The sequence below is a fragment of the Panthera uncia genome, assembly GCF_023721935.1.
Source record: "Panthera uncia isolate 11264 chromosome A1 unlocalized genomic scaffold, Puncia_PCG_1.0 HiC_scaffold_16, whole genome shotgun sequence".
Lineage (NCBI taxonomy): Eukaryota > Metazoa > Chordata > Mammalia > Carnivora > Felidae > Panthera > Panthera uncia.
The window spans coordinates 27,842,445-27,865,817 of NW_026057576.1; the positions used below are offsets into that span (position 1 = coordinate 27,842,445).

The 23,373-nt window shown below is 38.5% G+C and overlaps 1 protein-coding gene across 6 annotated transcripts in view; it reads left to right on the forward strand.

The window, feature by feature from the left end:
- Nucleotides 1-23,373, forward strand: part of MTRF1 (mitochondrial translation release factor 1) — a 63,732-nt gene that overhangs the window by 28,306 nt on the left and 12,053 nt on the right. For all 6 annotated transcript variants that reach the window (XM_049647011.1, XM_049647012.1, XM_049647010.1 and 3 more), the window contains 2 exons: nucleotides 3,501-3,673; nucleotides 11,253-11,370. In XM_049647011.1, coding sequence (XP_049502968.1) covers nucleotides 3,501-3,673; nucleotides 11,253-11,370 — 291 coding nt within the window. The remainder of the gene's footprint in view (nucleotides 1-3,500; nucleotides 3,674-11,252; nucleotides 11,371-23,373) is intronic.

Consider the following 23,373-nt stretch of genomic DNA (forward strand, 5'->3'; position numbering starts at 1 on the left):
AATTCAGCACTGTATCATATGCTTACTTATGCCTTGAAGCACTACTCACATAGTCTGCAATGTGAATGGCTTTCCATACTGTAGCCCTAGTTACAATTACCGTTTACAAGTAAGGAAACCAGAGCATGAACAAATGAAATAACTTGCCTGTGGACACACACTAGGAAGAGGAAAAGCTTCAATTTGAACCCAGGCAGCCTAAGATTGGCTCTAGTAGTCTGTACAGTAAAGTTGCAGCCTTCTCCTTTCAGGTCATATAAATTCAAATATGTGCCCTCAACATGAAGTAGGTAAAGGGGGAGTGAGGGGAATAATATTAAAAGTACAGAGTGAGTATGAGATAGAAAATTTAATTGTTGTGGCCTCACTCTGTCTCAGTTTCTAGGTATCTTTCACAATATGACCATCTGACTACACTGAGTATTAATGATAAACAATTACATTTCTCATATCATCTGACTGCTAAATGCTAGTCAGCTTCTTTATCTGGTATTCAAGAAGATAAACAGTAATTTGTTCCATCGCTGGAGGAAGACCAGCTGTGTTGGACTTACTAAGAGACAGTGTGTCAGGGGCGCTTGGCTGGTTCAGTCAGTGGAACGTGCGACTCTTGATCTTGGGGTTGTGAGTTTGAGCCCCACGTTAGATGTAGAGATAACTTAAAAATAAAATCTTAAAAAGAGAGGGTATGTCAGTTTTTGATAAGTTACCTTCCTAAGTCATTTTCTAGGGTAATCTAAAATTATGGCCAATTTTTGTCCACCATGCTGGCTTTAGAAACCAAGTGGTTAGATCTGACGTCAGAGCACTGAGTCTTCACTGGAAACATCTTAGGAACATGGCAGCAGCAGTGGCAGCATAGTTAACCCAGGGGAAGGAAGTTTGAGTTAAGGATTTTATAAGCAGCAAAACTGACTTATAAGTATACAAACTTCTCAATATGCAGGGATTCAAGAAGTCCTTTTCCCATGTTTCCTTTCTGAGGAATCTACTACAAGATAAAAGTTTAGACAACTAAAATATGAAGTATCAACATAAGGAGTAGAGGTGAGCATGCATGTGGTTACCTGCAGAACTAGGTCTATTTGAGGACTAAGGAAAATAATACAGTGTTTTAGAACTGTATCTGACAGTATAGAATACAATCATTTGAAAAATGGGAGAACAGGAAGAGCAACTTTAATGTTTTTAGTAATCATGTTGTGGCAGAACTAGCATAGTTATTCTAGACTGTTGTATGTGTACTATGGGATAAAATAGATGAATAATTATGAGATATTGTAGTATGTTCCCTGTCCTTAAGAACCACGATTCTTGGAATGGAAGACAAGAGCAACAGAGAAGAGGCTGTCATCTTGAATTTACCCTGGAAGTATTAATTGTCAAGAACTGCCAATGGTCTGAGATTTTGCCCTACTTGCAAGCTAACAAGTTAACACGCCACAGTTTTGTGGGTCAGAGACAGAGGACAGGTTATTGCTCGCAATAGCAGTAAGCAGAATATCACCATTTTTGTTTTGGTTCAATGAGCCCCAGGTCCTATAAGGCAACTCGAAGCCAGATAACTGCCTATGCAGTAGGTTTCATTATATGAGAGGAACTCTGAGCTTAGAGATCTCAAAATTTTTAAGTAAGCATGCTTGCCCATTGCTCTAACAAGGAGACGCTACCTTTACCTTCCAAGGCCATAAGCAAACTTGTCCTTTGCTGTGGAGGGAGATGCACCTCCAAAGCTGTTTCCTATGCAAACACTCTTAAAAATATTTTCTGGAACGAGAGGACAGGCAGTGCCTTATTTGCAAGATGTGCAGAAATGCAAGAAACCGATACAGAGTTGTCTCCCAACATCGGTATGAACTCGACGTATTTCCTGTCTCTGTCTACGCAAAGACCTGGAATCAATGACTGACCCAGTAATAGTGAACATTCCTATTGCCCAAATATTAAAAATATTGAAGTATTATTTCTCTCTGAAAGGGATGAAGTCTTCTTGGAGAGATCACTGATTCCAGGTTTTGGGGAGGAAAAGTTCAGGATAATCCTGGGAAATTTTGTTATACCATAGTAAGAACTCTGTTATACTCTACAAGAACTCAGAAATTACCTTGAAAAAGCACCTGCTGGGCAAAGATGGACAATTTGAGCTTCATTGATAATAGTTGCAATTGATTTAAACATGATTGATATACTCAAATCCTGGATTTATAGTGGTATTTTAAAAATAGTATCTTCATATGATTAAAATGACCCTAGTTCATTATAGTGTCAGAGTGTAGCCTGATGCAGGGCTCAAACCCAAAACTGTGAGACCATAACCTGAGCCAAAACCAAGAGTCAGATGCTTAACCAACTGAGCCACTCAAGTACCCCATGTCTGTATTATTTTATAATAAAAATATTAAAAAAAAATATGTCCAATAAGAAAAGGCTAACCTAGGCATGAAGATTTTTTTGTGTTTATCTTCACGTTCCACAGATAAATAAGCAAGAGCTAAATTTCAACAGATTCTTGAAAACTTGGGAGGACCTGTATAGAATTATTCATCATGCAAAAATAAATAAACATTAAAAATATATTTTTTAAATGAGCACCTGAGGGGCACCTGGGTGGCTCAGTCGGTTAAGCAGTTAAGCGTCTGACTTCGGCTCAGGTCATGATCTCATGGCTCGTGAGTTTGAGCCCCCCATCAGACCCTGTGCTGACTGCTCAGAGCCTGGAGCCTGCTTCAAATTCTGTGTCTCCCTCTCTCTCTGCCCCTCCCCTGCTCACACTCTGTCTCTCAAAAATAAATAAATGCTAAAAAAAATTTTTTTTTAATAAAAAAAAAATAAAGGTGTACCTGGATGGCTCAGTCGGTTAAGCATCTGACTTCAGCTTAGGTCATGATCTCACTGTTGGTGAGTTCAAGCCCCACGTCAGGCTCTGTGCTGATGGCTCAGAGCCTGGAGCCAGCTTCAGATTCTGTGTCTCCCTCTCTCTCTGCCCCTCCCCTGCTTCAGATTCTGTGTCTCCCTCTCTCTCTGCCCCTCCCCTGCTCATGTTCTGTGTCTCTCTCTCTGTCTCTCAAAAATAAACAGTAAATAAATTAAAATAAATACATAAATGCTTATGTTAGTGAGCCTTCTTTTATATAGGCACCACACTGGCCTACGCTTGCATAAGGTAGTTCACTGAAGAAAATGTCCCAGTATTTTTTTTCTAGAAGAATTTTTATAAAAGCAAATTTTGTTCATTACAGAATGTTTAGAAACAAAAGTATAAAAAGTAAAATAAAAAAATATATTGTTCTTCTGTTCCCCAGAGATAAGCATGAATAATATTTTGGTATATTTCCTTTTATATATTAATACATTGACCTTGGGAAGATACAGTTTTGTACCTAGTTTATGTTCTCATCTTTGGCTCTGTACTTGGATTCAGGCCTGGGAGTAAGGGCATTTAAGATCCAAATCCCTTTCAAAGTAGAACTAGTTAATATTTTTGGATTTTATGTTCCTAGGTGGGCTACATCATGCAGCTGCCCGAATTTCTGGTGACAGTGTATATAAGCATTTGAAGTATGAAGGTGGGATTCACCGAGTTCAACGAATCCCCGAGGTGGGCCTGTCATCAAGAATGCAGCGTATTCACACAGGAACCATGTCAGTCATTGTCCTCCCTCAACCAGATGAGGTAACCTTACCAGGAGGCATTGACAACTTCAGCTTAATAGGTGTTTTGCTGACAAGCCTTAGCTTCTAGGAAACTGATTTTTTTTTTTTTAATATATGAAATTTATTGTCAGATTGGTTTCCGTACAACACCCAGTGCTCATCCCAAAAGGTGCCCTCTTCAATACCCATCACCCACCCTCCCCGCCCTCCCACCCCTCATCAACCCTCAGTTTGTTCTCAGTTTTTAAGAGTCTCTTATGCTTTGGCTCTCTCCCACTCTAACCTTTTTTTTTTTTCCTTCCCCTCCCCCATGGGTTTCTGTTAAGTTTCTCAAGATCCACAAAAGAGTGAAAACATATGGTATCTGTCTTTCTCTGTATGGCTTATTTCACTTAACATCACACTCTCCAGTTCCATCCACGTGGCTACAAAGGGACATATTTCGTTCTTTCTCATTGCCACGTAGTATTCCATTGTATATATAAACCACAATTTCTTTATCCATTCATCAGTTGATGGACATTTAGGCTCTTTCCATACTTTGGCTATTGTTGAGAGTGCTGCTATAAACATTGGGGTACAAGTGCCCCTATCCATCAGTACTCCTGTATCCCTTGGGTAAATTCCTAGCAGTGCTATTGCTGGGTCATAGGGTAGGTCTATTTTTAATTTTTTGAGGAACCTCCGCACGGTTTTCCAGAGTGGCTGCACCAATTTGCATTCCCAGCAACAGTGCAAGAGGGTTCCCATTTCTCCACATCCTCTCCAGCACTAAGAAACTGATTTTTGATGATACACATTGAACTTTGTAGTCTATATTGGGAAATCTTAACTCTTCCCAAGGTAAAGTTGCCCTTCTTATGCCTCACCAGGGTGTTTTCTTTTGCTTTTTAAATAGAAGCCAATTCTCTTCATAAAACAGAATTCACAAAGTTTTTATAATGTTGCTTAAGTTTTATCTGTGGAAATGAATTCCATAGATAATATGTTGAGGGCAGTGACATAATATCTATATGGGGTCTATTATCTTATTAGTTGAATACAGCCATATTGCCTATTTTTTTTCCTTTTTAAAATTTTATTTTAAATATACAGAAAATTGAAAGACTGCCACTAAAAACTTACATAACCTTCACCTGTAGTCAATACCCATTTACATTTTGCCATATTTGTGGGATTCCTATGTGTGTACGTGTACACATTTTTTTAAATAACTATAAAGAGTATAGCAGACACTATGAGGCTTTATCCTCCAAATCTTCAACTTAACATCTTTTAAGATTAGGACATTTTCCTACTTAAACAATACCATTATCTGTGAAAATCAGCCATAATTCTGTAATATTATCTTCTAGGAAAAACTCCTGCACGTTCTGTTTACTCACAGAATACTCCTCCACTCTAAGTGTGTCGAGCTTTTTTTTCCACGAGCAAGCAATTTCTCAGTAATCTGTGGACACCAAGTGGCTGTCCTACAAGTCAACTCAATTCTGACATGACCTACCAGGAAATAGCATCAGACCCCACAGGCTAGGAGCTCATTCCCACCGGTCTCCCTTCCCTCCCACCTCAGAGGTCAGTCACCAGTCCAGGGTGTCGCCTGTGCTTCTGACCAAGTGGCTATGAATTGAGAGGTTTCCACAACCCCCATCCTTGGGCTCGATAATTTACTGAAGTAGCTCACAGAACTCAGTTACTATGAAAAGTTGTTTATTACAAAAGATACAATTCAGGAACAGCCATATGGGAGAGATGTATGGGGCAAAGTACGTGGGAAGATGTGCAGAGCTCCCCTACCCTGTCTAGGTTCACTACACTCCTTGCACCTCCACGTGTTCACCAGCCTGAAAGTTCTTTGAACCCTGTGTCTTGAGGATTTTCATGGAAACTTCTATACATAGCCATGATTAATTAAACCATTGGGCACTAGCGATTAATTTGACCTCCAGCTCCTTTCCCTTCACTGAAAGTTGGGGTGGGGGCAGTAGAGCTGAAAATTCCAGTCCTCCAATCACATGATTAGTCCCCCTGGCAGTCAGCCCCCATCGTGTGGTTATCTAAGGGCTTTAGAAATCACCTCTTATTAACATACACTTAAAAGGGGGCTTGTTGTGTACAACAAAATACCTTCATCAGTCTTTATTTTTTAATAATTTGTTTTTAATTTACATCCAAGTTAGTTAGCATATAGTGCGATAATGATTTCAAGAATAGAATCCAATGGTTCATCCCTTACATATAACACCCAGAGCTCATCCCAACAAGTGTCTTCCTTAATGCCCCTTGCCCATTTAGCCCATCCCCCTACCCACCACCCCTCCAGTAACCCCGTTTGTTCTCCATATTTAAGAGTCTCTTATGTTTTGTCCCCCTGTTTTTATGTGGTTTTTGCTCCCCTTCCCTTATGTTCATCTGTTTTGTATCTTAAATTCCACATATCAGTGAAATCATACGATATTTGTCTTTCTCTAATTTCGCTTAGCATAATTTTGCTGACTAATATTCCCTCTGTGTATATATGCCACATCTTCTTTATCCATTCATCCATCAATGGACATTTGGGCTCTTTCCATGCTTTGGCTGTTGGTGATAGTTCTGCTATAAACATTGGGGTGCATGTGCCCCTTCAAATCAGCATTTTTGTATCCGTTGGATAAATTCCTAGTAGTACAATTGCTGGGTTATAGGGTAGTTCTATTTTTAATTTTTTGAGGAACCTCCATACTGTTTTCCAGAGTGGCTGCACCAATTTGCATTCCCACCAGTAGTGTGAAAGGGTCCCTTTTTCTTTGCATGCTCACCAACATCTGTCATTGCCTGAGCTGTTAATTTTACCCATTCTGACTGGTGTGAGGTAGTATCTCATTGTGGTTTGGATTTGTATTTCCCTGATGATGAGTGATGTTGAGCATTTTTTCATGTGTCTGTTAACCATCTGGGTGTCTTCTTTGGAAAAGTGTCTATTCATGTCTTTTGCTCATTTCTTCACTGGATTACTTGTTTTTTGGGTGTTGAGTTTGATAAGTTCTCTATAGATTTTGGATACTAACCCTTTATCTGATGTGTCATTTGCACATATCTTCTCCCATTCTGTCAGTTGCCTTTTAGTTTTGCTGATTGTTTCCTTCACCATGCAGAAGCTTTTTATCTTGATGGGGTCCCAAGAGTTCATTTTTGCTATTGTTTCCATTGTCTCCAAAGACATGTTGAGTAAGAAGTTGCTGTGGCCAAGGTCAAAGAGGTTTTTTCCTGCTTTCTCCTCTAGGATTTTGATGGCTTCCTGTCTTACGTTTAGGTTTTTCATTCATTTTGAGTTTATTTTTGTGTATGGTGTAAGAAAGTGGTCTAGGTTCATTCTTCTGCATGTTGCTGTCCAGTTTTCCCAGCACCATTTGCTGAAGAGACTGTCTTTATCCCATTGGATATTCTTTCCTGCTTTGTCAAAGATTAGTTGGCCATATGTTTGTGAGTCCATTTCTGGGTTCTCTATTCTGTTCCACTGATCTAAGTGTCTGTTTTTGTGTCAGTACCATACCGTCTTGATGATTACAGCTTTGTAATACAGCTTGAAGTCCAGCATTGTGATGCCTTCAGCTTTAGTTTTCTTTTTCAGAATTGCTTTGGCTATTTGGGGTCTCTTCTGGTTCCATACAAATTTTAAGATTGTTCTAGCTCTGTGAAGAATGCTGGTGTTACTTTGTTAGGGATTGCATTGAATATCTAGATTGTTTTGGGTAGTATTGACATTTTAACAATAGTTGTTATTCCTATCCGTGTGCATGGAATCTTTTTCCATTTTTTTGTGTCTTTTTCAATTTCTTCTGTAAGCTTTCTATAGTTTTCAGTGTATAGACTTTTCACATCTTTGGTTAGGTTTATTCCTGGTATTTTATGGGTTTTGGTGCAATTCATCAGTCTTATCATAGGAAATTCAGAAGGTTTTAGGAGTTCTGTGGAGTTATTTCTAGGTTGTTTTTTTTTTTTAAATCAGGATTCCATCAAGTTTCATACCTTGTCATTAAGTCATATATATCTTTAAGGTTGGAACAGTCTCCCAACCCTTTTTTTTTTAATTTTCTGAAGCATCTAGACCATTTGTCTTATAGAATTTGTTTCCTCATGGTACTCTTTAACTCATTCCTTTATCCTATTGCATTCAGATTATATGTTTTTTGTGTTTTTTTTTTTAATGTTTATTTATTTTTGAGAGAGACAGAGCATGAGCAGGGGAGGGGCAGAGAGAAGGAGACAGAAGATCAGAAGTAGGCTCCATGCTATGAGCATAGAGCCCGATGTGGGCCTCAAACTCATGACCGTGAGATCATGACCTGAGCTGAAATCAAAAGTTGGACATTTAACCAACTAAGCCACCCAGGGCGCCTCAGATTACTCATTTTGATCAAGAATACTTTATAGGCACTTATATTCTTGTTGCATTTTATCAGAAGACACATAATATCAGATTGTCTGACTTTAGTGAGGATTAGTTTAAACATCGTGACCATAAAACTATCACCGTTTTAAAATTATATTTTTCTCTTTGCAGTTCCTGAGGAATCTCTAGGGTACATATATCCTATTTCCAACAACTTTTCAATGATCTTAACATCCATTAGTGATCTTTTTGCCTGAATCAGTTATTTTCTTTGGGGTTGCAAGATGGTAATATTCTAACTGTCTTTTCTTCTGCATTTATTAACTGGCATTCTTTTCTGTAAAGAACTTTCCTCACTAATATATCCTCTCTCCTCCTTCCTTCTTTCTTTGTCTTTTATTTTACCTCATTATAAACTCAATATTATTTCATTATTGACCTCATTATAGACTTACAGTTTGTGAGTTCTAATCACTGTTGTGTTTAATGTTCAATTTGTCCCTGATTTGGTCAGTGGTAGCCTTTTTAGGGCAGCTCTTTTTGAAATGACCCCATTAGTTTTTGAGCATACCCTTGCTTTCTGGTATAATTAGATATCCTAAGCCCAACTTCTATCTGTCTGCCTCAGACTTGGCATCAGATCTCATTTCTTTTGGTGAGAAATATACCCAGAAATTAAGAGCTGGGTACTATGTATGCTCATTATTATTAATGTGTGCTTACATTTAGATTCTTTAATGTACAGAGCTAGGATATACATATGATTTTAAATAACTGGTACCAATCACTAGTATTACCAACTCAAATTTAACATTAAGGGAGTATTTCCTCCTCACCATCTTGCATTTTGTATTTATATCTCTTTACACTTGAGTAAAAATTTTATTTCTTAATCACATTAATATATTTATGTTTTTCTTTATTATGTAGCATATATAAAATGTTTTTAAAGTTAGCAAACTACTGAGTACTGTTTAAGAATTCTGTCCTTAGGATATTGCCTACCAGGAAAGCATAGTCAGAGCACTATGTTCAAAGACCATCTGAAATAATGTTTTTCTATGTGCTTATGATATCATTATGGTAAATATTTTGACTCATTTGTTTCTGTTCCTATTAAGTATTAGCATTTGAGTTTTCTTTCCTCTTTTATATAATTTCACTCTTGGTGTATGCAAACATTTATGTAGTTCAGAAATCAAAACCATAGAGTTTTCTTGCTTCCCTCCTTATTCCTTCCACCCCATTTTCACCTATCCTCTTATTCTCTTCATATTCTTGAAAATTAAACTCATGTAGGGGAGTTTCATTTTCATAAAAGAGCAAAGTCTTATTCTCTTAATTGACATTTAAAATTCTTTGTATTTCATTAAGTCACTGTTTCTTTGTTCAGCATTTTCCAACAGTCATTAGGTAGTTATAACATTTAAGAGACTAGGACATATAATATACATATATTTACTACATGACTATTTAATATACTGTAACCACTAAAAATGGGAAATTACTCTTCTCTTTAGTGTTTGTTTTTAAAAAAGTATTTATTTTTTGGGACCGTGCAAGTCGGGGAGGGGCAGAGTGAGGGGGACAGAGGATCTGAAGCAGGCTCTGCGCTGACACTCTGAGAGCAGTGAGCCAAATATGGGGCTTGAACTCACAAACCACAAGATCATGACCTGAGCCGAAGTCGAATGCTCAACCGACTGAGCCACCCAGGTGCCCCACTTCTCTTTAGCATTTATTGAAATTTTAAGGTAGCCAACACTGGCATATTTTAACAAAAGCTGTATAATCTTTTCTTCACAGTATAGTATTCATTTTAGAGAAAACAAAAAAATAACCAAATTGTATATTAGAGTCTAAAACTGACCTTGTTATTACTCTACAAAGAGAAAAATCATACTCTCTGCCATTCATACAAATAAATGATAAATGTGGAACAAGATGTTAGTTCTCCCCTGAAAAACATCGTATTTTGTAATGTGTGTGTGTGTGTGTGTGTGTGTGTGTGTGTGTGTGTGTAACAAATTACCACAAATTTAGGGGCTGGAAACAGAAAAAAAAAATTTATTTTCTCACAGTTCTAGAAGCCAGGAGTCTAAAATCAAGGTATTGGCAGAACCATACTCCTTCCAGAGCTTCTAAGGGTGAATGCTGCCTTGCTACTTCCAGTTTCTAGTGTCTCTAGGTGTTCCTTGGATTCAAGCTAGATAGCTCTGAATGCACACGTTCCTCTCCTCTACTTTCTCCTCTAAGGACACTTCTTACTGGATTTAGGGCCTATTTGAATAATCCAGGATGATCTCATCTTAAATCAATTACAGCTGCAAAATCTCTTTTTCCAAATAAGGTTCTAGTGGTGAGAACATGAACATATCTTTTTGGATGCTACCATTTAGTCCACTAATAAGTACACATAGTCGATTCTCAGTATTCACAGTAGTTATGTTTTGTGAAGTCTCAGCAAACACTGATTTAGCAAATATTGAACCATCATTTCCCCTAGGGGAAATATGTATGTGTATGTATACATATATTTATATACCTATATATTTCTGTATCTATTTATCTTACATGGATTATAATCTTAAAAGTAACCTGTCATGGTAGAGTCTATTTTCTTTATTTTACAAAGAGAAAATGAGGTTCACAAGTATTAGGTGACTTGCCTGAGGCTACTTCATTAACAGATGCCTAAGTTGGGGTTCAAACCCCATCCAACTGACCCAAGAGCCAAAGCTTCTTGCGCTACGCTGCTCTGCCCCCTCCTGTCTTCATTCTCTGGCCATACTGAAAAAAGAAAGCCAAGTGTCACCTTGTTCGACCTCAGCTGGGAATATGCACATATAGAGCAGCTTGGAGTTTCTACAGTTCTGCGCATGTCACCTTGTGACTGTGAAAGTGCAGCAATAATTGATATGGGGAACAAATAAAGTAGGTGAATTTGCATATAGTCAGGGAATTATGAGGATCAACTTTATGCATACACGCATACGTATATATGTATATTTTCTATCAAATGTGGCTTTGTGGCATGGTGTGTGAGGAAACTTGAGAGATTGCCTAACCCCATGATCTCATAGCAACATAATCAGTGTCAAAAAATAGCATCAGTTGATATAGGGAGTTTACGGTTCTTTCTTGGGTATAAGCTCTTTCTTAGTTTAAGTATTAAAACATTTGTTGGACGTAGAATTTACTTACGTTGTACTTTTGGTTCTAGGTAGATGTGAAAATAGACCCCAAGGATTTGCGAATAGATACATTTCGAGCCAAAGGAGCAGGAGGTCAGCATGTTAATACAACTGATAGTGCTGTCAGACTCGTCCATGTCCCCACAGGTAATCAAGTCCCTTTGCTTTTGTACTTTTAACCTGTTTTTACATCTTACAAAACTATTCAACATTGAGAAGAAAATAGTTTTGTGTTAGTGTCTTGTTTCTTGCACCAACTCTTTAAGTTGACATTGGGATCATGGGTCTGAGGTCCCCAGTGTGTTCATATTCCACTTTTTTTCTCCGTTTCAAATTTTTATTTAAATTCTAATTAGTTAACATATAGTGTCATAGTTGGTTTCAGGAGGAGAATTTAGTGATTCATCACTTACATATAACACCCAGTGCTCATCCCAACAAGTACCTTCTTAATACCCATCACCCATTTAGCCCATCCCCCCCGCCTCCATTCCAGCAACCCTCAGTTTCTTCTTTGTTTTGAAGAGTCTCTATCATTTGCCTTCCTCTCTATTTTTATCTTATTTTTCCTTCCCTTACCCTGTGTTCATCTGTTGTGTTTCTTAAATTCTACATATGAATGAAATCATATGGTATTTGTTGTTCTCTTATGGACTTACTTCACCTAGCATAATATACTCTAGTTCCATTCGTATCATTGTAAATGGCAAGATTGCATTCTTTTTGATGGCTGAGTAATATTCCATTGCGTATACATACACACCACACCTTCTTTTTTTTTTAATTTTGTTTTTTAACATTTATTTATTTTTGGGAGAGAGAGAAAGAGAGAGCAAGTGGAGGAGGGGCACAGAGAGAGGGAGACACAGAATCTGAAGTAGACTCCAGGCTCTGAGCTGTCAGCACCGAGCTTGATGTGGGCCTCAAACCCACAAACCGTAAGATCATGACCTGAGCTGAAGTTGGATGCTTAACCAACTGAGCCACCCAGGAACCCTGATATACCACAGCTCCTTTATCCACTCATTAGTCAATGGAAATTTGGGCTTTTTCCATAGTTTGGCTATTGTTGATAATCCTGTAATAAACATCAGGGTGCATGTGCCCCTTCAAATCAGTATTTTTCTATCATTTGGGTAAACACCTGGTAGTGTAATTGTTAGGTCGTAGGATAGTTCTGTTTTTAATTTTTTGAGGAACCTCCATGCTGTTCTCCAGAGTACCAGTTTGCATTCCCACCAACACTTTAAGAGGGTTCCCCTTTCTCCACATCCTCACCAACATCTTTTGTTTCCTATGTTGTTAATTCTGACAGGTGCAAAGTGATACTTCATTGTGGTTCTGATTTGTATTTCCCTGATGACGAGCAATGGTGGGCATCTTTTCATGTCTGGACGAAAGCCATCTGGATGTCTTCTTTAGAAAATACATCTATTCATGTATTCTCTATCCCTTTCTTAACTGGATTATTTGTTTTGGGGATTGTTTGGGGATTGTTTTGGATACTAACCCTTTATCTGATATGTCATTTACAAATATCTTCTCCCATTCTGTCAGTCGCCTTTTAGTTTTGCTGATTGTTTCCCTCACTGTGCAGAAGCTTTTTATGTTGATGAAGTCCCAATAGTTCATTTTTGCTTTTGTTTCCCTTGCCTCCAGTGACGTGTTTAGTAAGAATTTGCTACGGCCTGGGTGAAAGAGGTTGCTGCCTGTGTTATTCTCTAGAATTTTTATTGTTTCCTGTCTCACATTTGGATCTTGCATCCATTTTGAATTTATTTCTGTGTAGGGTGTAAGAGACTATATTTTTTCCATTGGATATTCTTTCCTGCTTTGTTGAAGATTAGTTGACCATATGGTTGTGGGTCATTTTTTCTGGGTTTTCTGTTAAGTATTCCATTGATCCAGTGTATGTTTTTGTGCCGGTACCATGTTGTCTTGATGACTACAGCTTTGTAATACAGCTTGAAGTCCATAACTGTGGTGCCTTCACCTTTGTTTTCTTTTTCAGGATTGCTGTGGCCATTCAGGGTCTTTTGTGGTTCTATACAACCTTGTTTGTTCTAGCTCTGCGAAAAATGCTGCTGGAATTTTGATAGGGATTGCATTAAATATGTAGATTACTTTGAGTCGTATAGACATTTTAACAATGTTTGCTCTTCTAATCCATGAGCATGGAATGTCTTTCCATTTCTTTGTGTCATCTTCAATTTCTTTCATAAGTGTTCTATAGCTTTCAGAGTACAGATCTTTTATCTCCTTAGTTAGGTTTATTCCTAGTTATCTTATTATTTTTGGTGCAATTGTAAATGGCATCAATTCCTTGATTTCTTTTTCTGCTGCACTATTGGTGTATAGAAATGCAACAGATTTCTGTACATTGATTTTGTATCCTGTGACTTTGCTGAATTCATGTATTAGTTCTGGCAATTTTGTGGTGGAGTCTTTCATGTTTCCTACATAAATGACATCATGTCATCTGCAAATAGTGAAAGAGTGACTTCTTTCTTGCTGATTTGGATACCTTTTATTTCTTTTTGTTGTCTGATTGCTGAGGCTAAAACTTCCAAAACTATTAAACAACCATGATGAGAATGGACATTCCTGTCTTGTTCCTGATCTTAGAGGAAAGGCTTTCAGTTTTTCCCCATTGAGGATGATATTAGCTGTGGGTCTTTCATATATGGCCTTTATGATGTTGAGGTATGTTCTATCTATCCCTACTTTGTTAGGAGTTTTTGTCAACAATGGATGCTTTATGGGCGGCTGGGTGTCTCAGTCAGTTAAGTATCCAGCTCTTGATTTCAGCTCAGGTTGTGATTTCACGGTCATGGGATCAAGCCCCACGTCAGGCTCTGGAGCATGGAGCCTGCTTGAGATTCTCCCTCTCCTTCTCCCTCTGCCCCTCCCCACTTTCATGCTTGCTGTCTCAAAAAAAAAAAGAATGGCTTCTGTACTTTGTCAAATGCTTTTTCTACATCTATTGAGAGGATCACATGGTTCTTATCCTTTCTTTTATTAATGTGGTGTATCATGTTGATTGAATTGCAAATTATGACTCACCCCTGTAGCCCAGGAATAAATCCCATTTGATCATGGTTAATAATTCTTTTAATGTACTGTTGGATTCAGTTTGCTAGTTTCTTGAGAATTGTTGCATCCATGTTCATCAGGGATATCGGTCTATAATTCTCCTTTTTAGTGGGGTCTTTGTCCAGTTTTGGAATCAAGGTTATGCTGGCCTCATAGAATGAGTTTGTAAGTTTTCCTTACATTTCTATTTTTTGGAACAGTCGAGAAGAATAGGTAGTAACTTTTTTTACATGTCTGGTAGAATTCCCCTGGGAAGCCATCTAACCCTGGACTTCTGTTTGTTGAGAGATTTTTGATTGTTGATTCGATTTCTTTGCTGGTTATGGGTCTGTTCAAATTTTCTATTTCTTTCTGTTTCAATTTTGATAGTTTGTATGTTTCTAGGAATTTATCCATTTCTTCTAGATTGCTCAATTTGTTGGCATATAATTTTTCATAATATTCTTTTACAATTGTTTGTATTTCTGTGGTGCTGGTTGTGATCACTCCTCTTTCATTCATGATTTTATTTAGTTTGGTCCTTTCTCTTTTCTTTTTTGATAAGTCTGGCTAGGGCTTATCAATTTTATTCATTCTTTCAAAGAACCAGCTCTTAGTTTTGTTGATCTGTTCTACTTTTCTTGTGTGTCCATATTGTTTTTTTCTCCTCTACACTTTATTATTTCCCTTCTTCTGCTGGCTTTAGGCTTCATTTGCTGTTCCTTTTCTAGCTCCTTTAGGTGTGAGGTTAGGTTGGGTCTTTGAGATTTTTCTTCCTTCTTGACATAGGCCTTTATTGCAGTATACTTCCCGCTTAGGACCGCCTTCACTGCATCCCAAAGGTTTCGGACTGTCGTGTTTTCATTTTCATTTGCTTCCATGTATTTTTTTTACTTCTTCTTTAATCTCCTGGTTATCCCATTTATGTTTTAGTAGGATGTTCTTTAACCTCCATGTTTTTATGATCTCTCCAAATTTTTTCTTGTGGTTGACTTCAAGTTTCATAGTGTTGTGATCGGAAAATATGCATGGAATGATCTCAGTCTTTTTGTACCTGAGGGCTGATTTGTGACCCAGTATGTGATCTATTCTGGAGAATGTTTCATGTGCACTCGAAAAGAATGTGTATTCTGCTGCCTTAGGATAAAATGTTCTGAATATATCTGTTAGGTCCATCTGCTCCAGTGTGTCACTCAAACCTATTGTTTCCTTGTTGATTTTCTGCTTAGATGATCTGTTCATTGCTATAGGTGGGGTGTTAAAGTTCCCTACTATTAATTGTATTATTATCAATGAGTTTCTTTATGTTTTTTTATTAATTGACTTATATATTTGGGTGCTTCCAAGTTGGGGCATCAATATTTATAATTGTTAGATCTTCTTGATGGATAGACCCCTTAATTATTATATAGTATCCTTCTTCATCTCTTGTCATGGTCTTTGGTTTAAAATTTAGTTTGTCTGATGTAAGTATGGCTACTCTGGCTTTCTTTTGATGTCCGTTAGCATGATAGATGGTTCTCCATCCCCTCACTTCCAATCTACAGTTGCCTTTAAGTGTAAAATGAGTCTCTTAAAGGCAGCCTATAGATGAGTCTTGGTTTTTTTGTTTCGTTTCATTTTGTTTTTATCCATTCTGATACGCTATATCTTTTGATTGGAGCATTTAGTCTTTTTACATTCAGAGTGATTATTGGTAGATATGAATTTAGTGCCATTGTATTACCTGTAAAGTCATTGTTTCTGGAGATTTTCTTCATTCCTTTCTAGTCTCTGTAGCTGTTGTTCTTTCCTTCCCACTCAGAGTCCTCTTTAATATTTCTTGCAGGGCTGGTTTAGTGATCACAAACTCCTTTAGTTTTTGCTTGTCTAGGAAACTCCTTATCTCTCCTTCTATTCTGAATGACAGACTTGCTGGATAAAGTATTCTTGGCTTCATATTTTTTTCTATTCAGCCCATTGAATGTATCATGCCACTCCCTTATGGCCTGCCAAGTTTCTGTGGACAGATCTGCTGCAAACCTGATTTGTCTTCACTTGTAGGTTAAGGACTTTTTTTCCCCTTGCTGCTTTTTGGATCTTTCCCCTATCTCTCTATTTTGCAAATTTCACTAGGATATGTCTTGATGTTGACTGGCTTTTGTTGATTTTGATGGGAGTTCTATGTGCCTCTTGCATTCTGATGTCTGTTTCCTTCCTCAGATTAGGGAAGTTTTCAGCTATAATTTGTTGAAATAAACCTTCTGCACGTTTTCCCTCTCTTCTTCTGGGACTCCTATGATACTAATATTATTACACTTTGAGGAGTTGCTGAGTTCCCTAAGTCTTCATTCATGATCCAATACTTTTTCTTCTCTCCTCTTTTCAGCTTCATTATTTTCCATTATTTTATCTTCTGTATCATTGATTCATTCCTCTGCTTCATCCATCCTCAGTGTCATTGACCACTCAATTTTACATCTCCATTATAGCATTTTTTTATTTCAGCCTGACTAGTTTTTAGTTCTTTTATCTCTGCAGTAAAGGATTCTCTAACATCCTCTATGCTTTTCTTAAGCCCAGCTAGTATCATTATTATCGTTGTTTTAAATTCTGGTTCAGGCATCTTACTTGTATCTGTTTTGATTAAATCCCTGGCTGAGACTTCTTCCTGTTCTTTCTGTTGGGGTGAATTCCTATGTCTTGTCATTTTGTCTTGGTCACTGTTTATGTGTGTGTATGTCAGGAAAGCCTATTATATTCCTGCTCATGAGAGTAATTGCTATATTGAGAAGAGGTCCTATACTGTCTTGGTACTGGTGCTTCAGGAAGTATTTCAGAGTATGCATTCTGTTGTTGTGCTTTAGCTGCTCTTTCCCTCAGGTCAATCCTTTGCAAAGTTTCTCCTTGCCTGCATTGGGGAGTGTTTGGACACTGTCCACTGTGTGCAAGTTTTAACTAAGTATGTTTCAGTCTGCTTGTTAAAAGAGGCTAGATCCTATTTCCCCTAGAGCTGAAGCTTTGCAGCACTCTGTGATCAGTATACTTGGTGCACATGAGGGGTTTGTGGTCTTCTGAGGGAGGATCCTGCTGTACTGGTTTTCAGGAGGACTTGCCTAGGAAAGATGCACCTGCAGGGCGCAGGGGGGCAAGAACTTGGTGTAGGCAGTTCCAGCCTTCACTGGGGGTCTTGTGTTGCTCACTGAAGTTAGTCGGTGCCGATGGGGAGGGGATAATGGCATCACCCCACTCTCTTGTCTCCAGAGCAGGGAGTTCAAGCCTGCTACTCTTCAGGAAGCCCTCACAGAAGAGTGAACAGCCTCCCTTCCTGTGTCCCCAGCTTCCATCACAGCCCTGCCTTCACCCTGTCTGCGTCCAAGCTTTCTGCCTGCCAAGAGGCACAGTACTCCTGTGTTTTATCTCAAGAATGTGGCTGGGTGTCACAGTTTCAAATTTTAGGGACCTGGTGCAGCATGGACCCGCGCTGATCCTCTGGGGGAGGGTCTTGCTGCACCGTGACTGGTGCTAGTTTGTCCCTGAAAAGCAGTCACTCAACCACACAGTGGTTGGGAGTTTATGGTAAAGCACATCAAAAAGCCAGCACAAAGATTTGCTGCCCTCAGCAGGTGTCTCTGTTCCTATGCTAATGAACAGGGCAATACCTTGGCACTTTCCAGTTTTTTTGTCCCTGGAAAGTCCATGCCACCTCTCCAAAATGCACTCCAAGAAGGGAAATTGTTTCTCCCCATGAGACCAAGGGGATCCTCAGACCACGCCGTCCACTTCCAGGCTTTTTCCCTCTTTCCCTAGAGGAGTAACACTGAGTCCCCCAAGCATGACCCCAGCAATGACCCAAACTTCTAAAACTTCAGACTTTGAGCTCCACTGCTTATAAAAACTTGCAGGAGTCAGCCCCTCTCCTTTTCCCAGTCATTGGTTTTGGGGAAGACTTTTTCTTGTACAATTTCCTATGTGGTTTTTTTTCTCTCTTTCTCTCTTTCTCCCTCGCTCCTCTCTCCATGATCAGGGCTCCCTCTCCTCCGCAACACCTGCAGTTCTTTTCTCCCTCAAATCAACTCTGCAGCTTCTTCCTTCCACAGGGTGGCCATTTTTCTCCCTTTAGATGTGCAGTTTGTTCTCAGTCCTCAGATCAATTCAGTGTTCAGAATGATTTGATATTTATCTGGCTGTGTTGAGAGACGAGGCAACCCTACCCCTACTACTCTGCCATTTTAACTCTCCCCTCCCTATTCCACATCTGTTTGGTAAAGGTACTTCTCTCAAAGGATGCAGATAGTGAGTGGACCTATTGAGAGAAGCCACCAGGTATTCTGGACAGCGGTGAACAACCAGAGATGTCCCAGCCTAAAAATAAACATGAAAGCAGTATTGGACATGCTACTGTTATGGATCTACAAGTCACCTTGGAGACTGAATGCTAGCTCCATTGGGCTGTGTTGCATTAATGCTGTTATTTTGAATGTTGGTAATTGTGGTATACTATGAGGTAGTTTTGCAGCCCTTGACGTGATTTCAGGTATTTCTATCATTTTTCAAATTTTAAACTTACTTTAAGCTTTTAAAATTTCCTTTTTATGTTTTTATTTATTTTTTAATTTTTAAAATGTTTATTTATTTTGAGAGAGGCAGAGCACAGTGGAGGGGCAGAGAGAGAGAGAGAGAGAGAGGGAGAGGGAGAGAGAGGGAAAGAGAGAATCCCCAGTAGACTTTGCTATCAGCACAGAGCCTGACATGGGGCTCAGTCTTACCAGTCATGAGATAATGACCTGAGTTGAAATCAAGAGTCAGATGCTTAACTAACTGAGCCACCCAGGAGCCCCTAAAATTTTCCTTTTTAAAATTAATTTTTACATTGTATATTATAAGGTTTTCAAAGTCAATGGTAAAATCCTATAACAAAAAACAGCAGCTCCTTAGACCTCTTTTTCCTCTGCCTCCCTCCTTCCTTGACCCTGAAGTCCCATTACCCACAGGCAACCAATTTAAACTCTTAGCTATTTTTTCTGATAATTACCTCAGTGTTTCTAAATATTAGATTGTGCTCTTTTTTTTTTTTTAACAGTTATTTGTTTTTGAGAGAGAGCAAGAGCACAGGGGAGAGGCAGAGAGGGAGAGGATCCAAAGCAGCCTCCACACTGTCAGTGCAGAGCCCAATGTAGGGCTGGAACTCAGAAAACTGTGACATCATGACCTGAGCCCAATCAGATGCTTAACTGACTGAGCCACCCAGGTACCCTAACATATCGTGCCTCTTCTGATCAATTAGTTACAATATTACATATTGACTTCTTAATGTAGTAGGTAAAGATTGGGGCTCTTTTATTATATCCTCTTTTCTTCTACCTAATATATTTCTATTTTGGCAAAATTAACCTTCACTGCTTTCATACACAGAGTAAATCGTGTTCGCTGCTGAGCCACATAGCACACAAGTATCCCCCCAGCTTTTCAAAAATTCACATTAAGCTGCTTCACTTTTATGAAAGACCTACATTATGCCTGTTTTCACCAACCAGGAGAAGTCCAAAGAGGATTTTCCCTTTTACAAAACAAAAGGTGAAAAGAGAAAATAGTGTTCAGCATTTATTTTGCAGCCAGCTGTTGTTGAGGCTTCACATACGCTGAGCAGTGAGAGTGGCCCCACCAAGCTCCTTCCCCAGGAACTACACTCAGCACCTCAGCATCAAGTTACCACAGATTTGAACTCTGTCTCTGAGCATCTGGGCTTTATCTCAGTTTATTTTGTCCATCTGTTAGCAAGATGTGTTTAAGGAATCAGCCTTAAACAGAGGTTACTTTTTGGGTGTGGGAATGCTCAATAAATTTCCCATGTAACTTAATGGTAACGGTTCTTCACTTTACACCATTTCAGCCTTTGAAAGGTTTCATAAGAATGTTCTACTTTCTGATAGCAGGGAAGACCTGTACTGTGATGTCGTTTCCTAGAGTTAATAATTACCTCATTGGTTTTACATTTGCTTAGTTTTCTTTGACTCTTAAGTCTTGCTTGATCTTCCAAAAGCTCTATAAAATGAAACTTACCAGATTTTCTATGGAGCTAATGTGTTTTGGCAACACCATTTATAGAGCCCTGGATTATCCTGCTCTAGTCTGGGTGATTTACTCTCCAAGGCTACGGCACAGGGGCTGTTCTGGACACTGACCGTCTGGGAATTCCCCTCATGTCTGTTCTGTGTTGGAGCCTCTCGTTTCTTGGATCCCATCTCATCTCTCTTAGTTTACTCCCCCATTTTAGTGAAGCCCTCCTCCAAGTGGTTTCCTAAGAAAAGATGCATGAGACAGACATACTTTGAGACTTTGTACATCTGAAAATAGCTTTATTCCAAGCTCACACTTCATTGATCATGAATACTTGATTGGAAGTAATTTCCACTTAGAACATTTAAGGCTTTTGTCATTCATTGTATTTGTTGTTTTCAATTTGGAGACTCATGCCCTTCAGTTCCAAAATATCTTCCTCAATAATTTATTTACTGTTTTCTTTCTTCTTCCTGGAATTTCTGTTACTCCAGTGTTAGATCTCTTGAATTTATTGTTTGTCTTCTTTTTTTCTCCCACATTGTCTATCACTTTGTGTTTTAGGTTTTTTTTCTCCAGCGCTTTTACTGAGTTTTAAAAATGTGTTTTTTTTTTTAATTTTCACAAGTTTTTTTATTCTCAGAATTGTCCCATTTTGATAACATCCTGTTGTTGTCATTGATGGAATTTTTTTGTTGTTGTCGTTCAGATATTAATTTTAGTTTCCCTGAAGTTCTTTTGCTTCCTGCAATGTCTGTGTTTCCTCTAAGTTTATTTTTTCTGTTTTACTCTTACTTTCTTGTTGGAAATGTCTAGGAATTCCTTGCTGTCTATATATACATACTAGAGGGAGGTTCTAAAAGCTCTGGGGTGCTTGGATGCCACTTACCCACTAGGAAGTTTCACTGAAGAGCAGTTAGATGATTAATTAGCTTTTTTATTAGGGACTGCCAGATGTCAGTGTTTATAGATCTTTTTACTTGAGTAGTTTGTTTTCTCCCATATAGGATTGTCCGTGATATATTTAAAAGTAAGGTTAAGGTCTCACCATTCACTAAGCAACCTTACTTAATCCTCTTATTTTCAGTCCCATGTCTCATACTTACTCTCCTTTGTCCCAAGTCTCAAGTCTGAAACTTACTTAATTCCCTTACTTAATTCCCTAAAGACTATACCTTCTTCTGCCTCCTACAGATTGAGGGAGGGGACTTAAAGATACGCTTCAAGACTTTTTGTTTTTAGTGACCAACTTCCGAAGTACCTGGTGCCTCAATTCCTGAGGCTTTCTGGCACTCAGCAGGGCAAATAGGCTTGTTACTGGTCAGCTCTCCCTCTACATGGAGTTATGTTTCACTTCCCCCGCCATAGCTAAGTCATTTACCATTCTTCATGTGCTTTCTGTCTGTATATATCGTGTTTGGGGCTACATGCATCATATGTTTTTATTTTGCATTTCTGTTTCTTGTTGTTTTAGTATGATTTTTAAAAGAAAGAGGAGGCCATCTTGAGATCAGATGTCACCTTTAAATTTTCAGCCAGTTATTATTGCTTGCACTGCTCGTAATAGCAAAAGTTAATATAGCCTAGGGGCACCTGGGTGGCTCAGTCAGTTAAGCATCCCGACTTTGGCTCAGGTCATGATCTCACGGTTCATGGGTTCAAGCCCCATGTCAGGCTCTGTGCTGACAGCTCGGAGCCTGGAGCCTGCTTCAGATTCTGTGTCTCCCTCTCTCTGTTCCTCCTCCACTCGCAGTCTGTCTGTCTGTCTCTCTCTCTCTCAAAAATAAATAAACGTTAAAAAAAAATTTTTTAAGTTAGTATAGCCTAAATATCCAACAACAGGATAATTTTATAATCTCAAGTTCTCTTTGATTTGTATTCCATAAGAAACTGTAAAAACCTAGAATATATACAGGAGCAAAAGAACAGAAAACATCTGTCACCATTCCAAATAACCACTTTGGTATATATCTTTAGTGTATATCCTTTTGAATTCTTTTCTATGCATTTGGAAATAAATCCCTTTCATCAAAAATGAGATGATAAATTTTGTAGCCTACCATAATTTACCTGTGAAATCCACAAACTGTTGGATACTTAGTGTGTTTCACCTCAACCCTGTATTGTGGAACATTGTTCTATATTATACTATCCAGAATAGTAATAATGAGTGTACACTGAATTAAAATTTTAAATGAGAGAAAGTCAGGTAGAAGTGATAAAAATTCTAACAAAAATGAATCAAAATATTTTTAAAACATACACCTTGTACAGCTATAAATTACTCACTTTACAAAAAGTGACCAATGGTTTGTTGCCAAACTTACCTTGAGCCAAATTATTTTTTAGCTACTTAGATCTGGTTCCTTGATTTTAGAGAGGCGTGGGGTGCCTGAGTGGCTTGGTCAGTTAAGCGTCCTACTCTTGACTTCAGCTCAGGCCATGATCTCATGGTCCGTGAGTTAAAGCCCACGATGGGCTCTACACTGACAGTGTGGAGCCTGCTTAAGATTCTGTCTTCCTCTCTCTCTGTCCCTCCCTCATTTCCTCTCTCTCTCTCTCAAAATAAAAAAAATTTTTTTTTTTTAAAATTGAAAAGAGACCTCAAGGCTTACCCTCAAACTTCCCTTTAAGCAATGCATTACAAAGCCTCCTAACTTTTATGAGTCCATGTTGTTAGGAGCAGGTGATTTCTTGAATCTACTGTGTACTTTGAGGTCGACCATCATTTCAGCATCTACTGCAAAGAAAACTCAGCCTTTCTTCTATCTTTTCTACTCCATGACCCTTAGAATGGGAACCGTGTCCCTGCTGGACTTGAAAGTGAGAGCTATAGGTCATTCTTCCATTTTCTCCTTGCACATGGACTCTGAAGAATCACATTTTTTTCGACCTACTGCTTCTATATAACTCCATTTTTTTACCATTGGAAGAGAGTAGTACTGGAGGGGTATGACTAAATGTTTGTTCAGGGAAAAGTTACTTTTGTGTGTGTGTGTAAAATTTAACAAATCAAGATGAAGACAAATTAATATTTTG